General features: G+C 36.0%; 2 protein-coding genes and 1 long non-coding RNA gene across 5 annotated transcripts; all 3 read left to right on the top strand.

Moving 5' to 3' along the window:
* Nucleotides 1–1,018: 1,018 nt before the first annotated feature.
* LOC149270177 (ficolin-1-like) lies at nt 1,019–2,296 on the top strand. Its single transcript, XM_089476511.1, has 4 exons — nt 1,019–1,155; nt 1,228–1,593; nt 1,651–2,057; nt 2,116–2,296. Exons 1-4 carry the CDS (start codon nt 1,090–1,092, stop codon nt 2,225–2,227), a joined length of 951 nt encoding a protein of 316 aa, XP_089332637.1. The 5' UTR covers nt 1,019–1,089; the 3' UTR covers nt 2,228–2,296.
* Nucleotides 2,297–2,830: 534 nt separating this feature from the next.
* Nucleotides 2,831–3,623, top strand: LOC108620771 (uncharacterized). Of its 2 annotated transcripts, XR_016271675.1 has the most exons (4): nt 2,831–2,959; nt 3,006–3,093; nt 3,153–3,424; nt 3,482–3,623. It is a non-coding gene; the product is annotated as an uncharacterized LOC108620771 (long non-coding RNA). The 2 variants fall into 2 exon arrangements; XR_016271674.1 differs by having other exon boundaries at nt 2,850–3,093.
* Nucleotides 3,624–5,853: 2,230 nt separating this feature from the next.
* On the top strand, nt 5,854–8,339 carry Mlc1 (Myosin light chain alkali). Of its 2 annotated transcripts, XM_018000852.2 has the most exons (6): nt 5,854–5,986; nt 6,143–6,170; nt 7,225–7,530; nt 7,595–7,681; nt 7,972–8,018; nt 8,145–8,339. In XM_018000852.2, exons 1-5 carry the CDS (start codon nt 5,984–5,986, stop codon nt 8,013–8,015), a joined length of 468 nt encoding a protein of 155 aa, XP_017856341.1. In that variant the 5' UTR covers nt 5,854–5,983; the 3' UTR covers nt 8,016–8,018; nt 8,145–8,339. The 2 variants fall into 2 exon arrangements, with proteins under 2 accessions (XP_017856341.1, XP_017856342.1); XM_018000853.2 differs by lacking the exon at nt 7,972–8,018.
* Nucleotides 8,340–8,631: the final 292 nt, after the last annotated feature.

Raw genomic sequence — 8,631 nt, 5'->3', positions numbered from 1 at the left:
TTGAAAATTGCGTATACGCAGCATGTGCGGCTGTCAGCAGCGTTTTTCTGTTTGTCTCTGTCTGCTTATCATTAAGGCTATTGTTATTGTTACTGTTGTGCCTATTGTTGTTGTTGGTGTTGTTTTAAGGGTGAAGTCTTCTTAAATAACAAAACGCCAGCCATAAGTGTTGGCCATAAAAAACTACAGATAGCCATTAAATGGATTGATATCAGCCTTTCTCTTATTAATTGTTACGAACAGTGTATGTTGTTGTTTATAAATAAATATTTATTAACACATATGCAACATTGTACATAGGCTTAGAGTGAACTTAAGTAATCAATTTTTAAAATGTTTTTTTGGCCCATAATATAGTCTACAAAATTGTTGAATTTCAAGACTTAGCAAAAACTTAACAAATTCGTTTTTACGCTCTCAGCTGTAGTTGATAGTTTATAATTATTGTTTTAAATTTCTTATACCCTGAATCCATTGAAAATGGGAAAGCAGAAGGAGGCGTGGCAGACCTCATAAAATATTTAAACTGAGTCTTAAACTCTACCTAAACGCGTCAATCTCTGAAGATATAGGAGCTAGAGATTCGATTTTGTTTCTTAGGTCCATTTATATCACGCGCAGATCGAGTTTGTTTGATAAGGCTAAATGTTTATATGCTACATATATACACATGCTTTCTCAACTGTTTGCATACAATTTTTTTCATAGATGCATAAATCCCAATACATATATTAGGTTATGCCTTGATACTGAGTTTAGTTCCTGAAGCTTTCCATCGTATACAGTTTACCACAGGCTGTAAACATAGCAATTTTAATATTATTTGTGTAAATTTGATATAATTTTCTTTGAAAAATATACTCCAAGTAATTAGGGATATAATTTGACAAATTTAATTATTATAATAATATATGTATATCTACAACGAATCTCCACACCTCTACTTCTGACGTACACGTGACGTGTACTAATCAATAGGTTCCAGTTCCACTTTGACATTTCAATCGAATTCGCTTAGAGTTAATTTAATGCATAGCAAATTATTCAATTTCAGTTCATTTTCAACTTTGATAACGACTGTATTGTAAAATGCGGCTTCCGATCTTTTTTGCCCTTTTGGCATCATCGTTCACAGCCATCAAGGTTCAGTGCGTGGTAAGTAGAGTGTGGGCCTATCTGAGTTACATCGAATATAAGATGATATATTATATTCCATTTGCAATCTAGAGGCTCTCGGATATACAAAATTGCTGTCAAGCGCTGCAAGAAATCACGGTAGTGCTGGAGAAACAAGATAAGCAACTGCAATTGGTCTGGGATGATCAATCGGATTGGTACCCAGAAATACAGGCACTTAACGAATCGATCGAGAATCTGCAGGAGCAACTTTGTCAACAGATATTAGAATATGATCAAACTGAAATTCAATGGACGCTTCAGAGCGAACTGTCGGACCTTCAGGACAGAGTAGAGAACTTACAGTCGCTGCTTTCCAATGGCCTTCAAGAAAAATATTACCAACAGTGCTTTAATCAGCTGTCAATAGCAAATAATAAACCATGGTGTCCGACTCCAATGAACGTTTTTGATTATGTAAGAACACTTATTCTGCCTGTGGTAAGTCCGTCTAACGTTTTATACGACTCTTAGGCAGCAAAACCCGGGTGGATTATCGTTCAAAATCGATACAAAGGCTCTGAAAATTTTTATAGGAGTTGGGCAGATTATCGAAATGGATTTGGGAGTCAGGCGGGAGAATTCTTCCTAGGACTGGAATATATCTATCGCCGGACCAAGGACCATAGACACGAGTTGTTTGTCTATGTGCAGGGCTTTGGAAATGAAATTTCCTGGGCTCTATACGATAACTTCGTTATAGGTTCAGAGTCTGAAAGATACAGGCTAAAAAGCGTGGGCTGTTACAGAGGTGCCCATGATAGGCTGTCTCAACATGTGGGCAAAGATTTTTCGACTTTCGACAAAGAAAATAGTCCTAAAAAATTATCTGCAATGCATCATGGCGGATATTGGTATTTCCATGAGGATGCGTTTGGAAGGTAAATCATTAATAGCCTTTCAACATTGCCATATTTTAATTAATTTGTGTATTTCCAGTAACCTTAATGGCAGATATTTCCACACTGAAGTAGATTCTAATGAAGGCATGTACTGGATCTCAAAGGCCTCTAGTAAGGCAACAAGAATGATGATTCGATTGCGTCCATAAATATTGAAATATAGATTTTAATTGTATAGGATCGAAACATAAATCGAAATAAAAAGGTTTTCTATTTGACCTTTTCGAGGTTTTTAAATATATGGTAAATTTTAAGAAAACCCTAAATTGTATAAAATGCATATAAGTATACATTTAAAATTTGGAGACTCTAGCGTTAAAGGTGTAGGAGATATAATTTTATAAATGGTTTTCGATAAGGATCTTACCGATAAAAAAACAGGATGAGTTATCGATTTTTTGTGATAAACTCGATATCCGCGCTTTGTATACGGACATTTAAAAAAATTGGAAGTCTCTAGCTCTTTTATCTTCTGAAACCGACGCGTTCAAGCATACGGACAGACGGACAGGGAAAAATCGACTCAGCTCGTCGCCCTGTTCAAGAATATATATACTTTGTGGGGTCTGTCACGCCTCCTTCTGCCTGTAACATACATATCAACAAAACCATTATACTCTGATTTCCTATTTTCAATGGGATCAAGGTATAAAAAGCTTACAATTTCTAAAACTAATCTGAAGTTTTGTAACTAATCAATACGGTTCCAGTTCGACTTTGACATTGCTATTTAACTTCATTAGAGTTATCTTATAGCATAGGAAAAGGGCTTTGTTTCAGTTCGATTTCAGCTTTAAAGACGAAGGCTTCACTAGGCGCATTGAAAAATGAAAATTTTGCTTATGTTTACCATTTTGGCAACATCATTGACAGCCATCAGGGCTCAGTGCGAGGTAGGCTGAGTGTGAGCCTATATAACTAAGATAGGCTCACACTCAGCCTATCAAAAATTATATTATTCCATTGGCGGTCTAGAGTCTCTCGCATATGCTGGAAAGCGCTGCAGCAAACCAAGGTAATTCTGGAGAAACAAGATAAGCACCCAGAAATACAGGCACTTAACGAATCGATCAGATCTGCAGGGCCAGCTTTGTCAACAGATAATAAAATCCAATCCAACTGGAATTCAATGGACGCTTCAGAGTGAACTGTCGGGCCTTCAGGCCAGAGTAGAGAATTTACAGTCGCTGGTCTCCAATGGGCTTAAAGAAAAATTTTATATTTGCTATTGACAGCTGATTAAAGCACTGTTTAATCAGCTGCCAATAGCAAATAATAAACCATGGCGGCCGATTATAATAGTAGACTGCGTGAAACCAGATGTACCCCCACCGATCCCAGATTATGTATGACCACTTAATATTCGCAGTGTAATATCGTTTAACGTTTTATGCGATTCTCAGGTAACAGGACCCGGCTGGCTTGTCATCCAGAACCGATTCGACGGTTCGGAAAATTTTTATAGGAGTTGGGCTGAAAATCGAGATGGCTTTGGGAATCGGAACGGAGAGTTCTTCCTCGGACTGGAGGTTATTCATCGTCTAACCAACTACCAGCGACACGAGCTGTTAGTCTTGGTGCAGACAGATGTTGACTACGAGATTTACTGGGCTCGATACGATAACTTCGTTATAGGCTCCGAGTCTGAAAAGTACAATCTTAAAAGTCTTGGCAAATTTGAGGGTGTCGTAGATTAACTGTTCCCTCATTTGGGAAATGATTTTTCGACTTATGACCGAGAAAATAGCCCTGAAAATTGTTCTAAATTTTATTATGGTGGCTATTGGTATGTCAGTTCTACTAAGTGTGCAAGGTAACTCCTCAATACCTTTACAGGATTGCCACATAATAAATGATTCGTTTATTTCTAGCAACCTTAATGGCAAATATTACGCTACGGTAAGGGCAGTGGACGGAATTCACTGGAATGGTAAAAATGAAAATAAAGCAACAAAAATGATGATTCGACCGTTGTATTTATAAATAGTAAAACAATGTCTTCAGTCATATTGAATTGAAACATAAAACGAAATAAAAAGGCAATTAGAAGTCGAAGTGTTTCTATTAATTCTGTTCAGGAAGATCCTGGAAGCTATGCAATGTAAAGGAAATGAGTTAATCACAGTTCGATCTAACAATAATCTTAACTAACAGCTGAGTATATATTATGGAATGTGTCAAAGAAATATTTCTTTGTTTATATGCGCTATGCTAGAATCTTATATATCTGCAACTATGAAATGAGAACTTTTACGCTCTTATCTAGATATATTTTTCTAGGAGAGACTATGACACACTGAATACATATCAGGTTCAATTACCTGATGAAATGAATTAACCCATTATACGATGGTCTAGAATATAGAATTACTCGTTTATAATATCTATCAAATAATATATATACTATACTATCGTGTAATATATATTATCAAATATATATTGAGTATCATATGCTAGTTCATACGAGAAATTTTCATGTGATGCTAGCCACAAATTGCAGAGCTTCCTTGAGATTAAGATTGATTAAAAACTCTTTGACTTCGTGTATTCGTTATCGTCTGCAACAATCTGCAACAGATTTTTATCAATGAGCTGCGCAATTGCCACTGCGCACAATTGGTCCATATTCATAAGCCGAGCATCCGAGCACTGAACAGATGTTGGCTCGGCTCAGAGCATCATTTATGATAAGCCCCGTCGTCCGCACAAGCTGCCGAAGAGCAACACGTACATATGATAAAAGCCCGGCCTCTATGCCACATGCGGCAACAGGTTGTTGCCCACTCTGAGGCTGCGCAGCAAAAGCCTTGGCTTGAACAGCTGTTGAGCCCAAAACGAGGTCAGCGCAGCAACCACCAAGGACAACGCTGCCAATTAGATGCCAAATTCCTGGGTTGATTGCTCAATCTGCATACAAGTCTATTAAATACAAACTTCCTTAAAATTATATATGTATTCATATGTTTATAGATATGTATATAAACAAATACTCGTGTGTGTATATAGGAATATAGTTCGGATATGCGTTGTAGATGAATGCTCTGAATACAATTTGGTGTATCTGTGTCATAGTTTTTATAAATAGCGCGCATACAAAATGAACCGAAAGAAAAACAAATATTTCGCTGTGCGAGAGAGAGAGAGAGAGAGAGAGAAACACAGTTGGATGGGACTCCCACTAATACGCCTTCTATGTAGATGAGAGCTAGAGATATTGTGCGAGCGAGATGGATGACAGCCGAGAAAGATTTGAAACAAATTACATGTTTTTAAAGCTATTCAGGTGTTTTTTAGGCATGTAGGCAACATGTATATATAGAAACTACAATAGAGCCAAAAGAACATGCTCAATGATAGAGAGAAAATTTAATAAATTGCGATTTTCGCTTGCCAAACAGACGATCAGGGTCGACAGATACTAAATATCTAAAAAAACTATATAAGTATATATATATTTATATACATATATACATATATGCGACATACATATATTATCTCTGGCTAAACACAATATGGGCCTAAGATATTATCGTTAACATCAAATGATATTCAACACGATGCCACAACTGATTATTATTTTGCAGGCACAGATATCGGAAAAGTCTCACATATATAGATACATATATCTTAAAAATAGAAATAAGTAGCAGAGAGCATACATGCAGAGAGGGAGAGAGAGAACTGACTGACAGATAGAGAGGGAGAGAGAGTATATTGGAAAATGTTGCCCAGATGAAAGTAAATTCTTTTGCATATGTTTCTAGATCTACATGTATGTGTGTGTGTGTTTGAGCTGGTCAGCATCACCTTAGCACATTATCTTGCCGTGCGGCCACTGACGAATAGCGTTCAGTCGAGACCGAGCTCATCCGCGATACAGTTGCTTTTCGCATTCAATAGACAAAATGGTGAGTGAAATCAACCAATTGAAAAATAATAGAAAATTTAAATAGAAAGAAAAAGAAAAAAAAAAAAATTAAAAAAATTTGAAAACCCTGTGTGAATAAAAATGTATTGAAATAATATACAAACTAAAATTCTTTTTCTACTCTTCAAACACACAGGCTGATGTTCCAAAGCGTGAAGTTGAAAGTAAGTTGAAGAAAAACACCAAACAACAAAGGATTACAATTCTAACCTCAAAAAAGATATCATAAAAAAAAAAAAAAACCATAAAATATATGACAAATATGAAATTTGAAGCTAGAAATTAAACTAGATAATATGATATAGACATCATCTATATAAATCGATCAATCTAAAGATTTTCGAATGTGATTTTATCTTCAAAAAGTGATTACATAATGTGTGCGTGTGTTATACATGAATAGCTTCATATATACATGTACATGTACGGATACATATATAAATTAAAAGCACATGGATCTGCGATGGATATTCAGCAAAAATATGTTTCGTAATCATTGGGAAAAGAAAAAAATATATATATGGATATACGCATATGGATAGCTATATGTATATAGTTATGAAGTGGCAGTAAAAGTTCATTGAAAAGACTGTGAATGCTATAACAATGCATACTTAAGCCCAGAAAATCTCAAGAAATACTAAGGAACAATAATGGAAATTTTTGTGTAAATATGTATATATGTATATATATATATATATAAATATATACCTATATATATATATATATAAAGATCTATGAGAAGAGCGCACGATCTAATTTTGGCCAAGTTATTTCAACAAATTTATTTTTGTTGAAACGCACTGCCAAAGAGCAGATACATACATATACAAATTCATGTATACATATATATATATATATATATTATATATGCATTGTACATGTGTGCGTGTGTGTATAGTATATGCTGGGCTATTCGAGTGTCGAATTACGTATACGTACATGTACATGCAGTATGTGTTTTGGCAATGCGCCCACATACACACACGCACACACACACACACATACACATTCTGTGTAATGTGAATGATGACCAAAAATGTGCGTAGCCTTAGTTTCAGGGTTATTGAATTTAACCTCAATCAAATGATTTCAAAAATAAATAAATAAATTCTTTTAAATTGAATTAAAAACAAATCAATAAATTTGTTATCGATGTACTATAATTTGGTACAAATATCATTAATCATGCTCCTATTCAAACTTCCTTTCGCACAGATGTCGAATTCGTTTTCGAAGTTATGGGCTCCCCCGGTGAGGGCATCGATGCCGTCGATCTAGGCGATGCTCTGCGCGCTCTGAACTTGAACCCCACCCTCGCTTTGATCGAGAAAATGGGCGGCACCAAGAAGCGCAACGAGAAGAAGATCAAATTGGAGGAATTCCTGCCCATCTACTCGCAAGTGAAGAAGGAGAAGGAGCAGGGCTGCTATGAGGATTTCATTGAGTGCTTGAAACTGTACGACAAGGAGGAGAACGGCACCATGCTGCTCGCTGAGTTGCAGCACGCCCTGCTGGCTCTTGGTAAATGGGATCTTTTGTAATTGATAGCAATAATTGAGGCTAACTTGTTACTTCTTTCTATCAGGTGAGTCCCTGGATGATGAGCAGGTTGAGACTCTGTTCGCTGACTGCATGGATCCCGAGGATGATGAGGGCATGATCCCATACTCTCGTAAGTAGAACTTGCCTAAATTGTTATCTATTTCATTTGTCTATGTGTCAGTGCTACATAATGTATTTGTATCTTTTACATGTACACACGCCCACACACCTACACCCACACTCGCACACACACACACCAACTTGTTGTCCTATCACTCAAACACTCCAACGAAATGCACTCTGAACACACTCTCCCGCACACTCTGTCAATGTGTGTGTCTTTTGTGTGACCCACTGCACCACTGCACCACTGCACTGCACCACCACCTGTATGTTGACATCGATGAACCGCTCCTGCAGAGTTCATCCAGCGCTTGATGAGCGATCCCGTCGTCTTCGACTAAACAGTAAGTTTTCTTGTTCTTTGTGATCGACTGTGTCTCTCTCTCTGTCTTTCTCTCTCTCTCTCTTTCTCTCTCTCTCTCTATAAATATAATACACATCTAATAAAAAAACTCTTTCTCATCTTATAGCATTCCTCGCCAGAATGTGTGACAGACCAGATCAGCTATAAATATAACAACAACAACAATTCAACAACAACAATAAATTTATAGCAAACAGCCATTCTCCATAGATGTTATATTCATCGCTAACTCTCTCTATCTCTCTCTCGTATATTATTTTAATTAAAATTTACTTCTGCTACTACAACTGCAAAAATTGAACTTCAAGATAATATTATTTTTTTAAAATAAAAAATTTAAATTATAAAACAAAAGTATCAAAACGAAAAAAAACACAAAAACAAAAAAAAAAAAATGAAAAAAAAAAGTTTCGTTGACAATTTTATTTTGTTGTTTGATAATCTACCTTTTTTTTTTTTTTTTGTTCTTTTACGGTTATTCAGCTTTAAAACAGATGCATATAAACAAGTTAGCAAAATCAGTGCATTTGTAGATCTTTAGCCATCTATACTCAATTCGGAATAGGACGTGAAGACTATATACAATATAGAGC

The sequence above is a fragment of the Drosophila arizonae genome, chromosome 2 (assembly GCF_054131065.1).
Source record: "Drosophila arizonae isolate 15081-1271.41 chromosome 2, UAZ_ARI_1.0, whole genome shotgun sequence".
NCBI lineage: Eukaryota > Metazoa > Arthropoda > Insecta > Diptera > Drosophilidae > Drosophila > Drosophila arizonae.
This window is presented reverse-complemented; position numbering and strand designations above follow the sequence as displayed.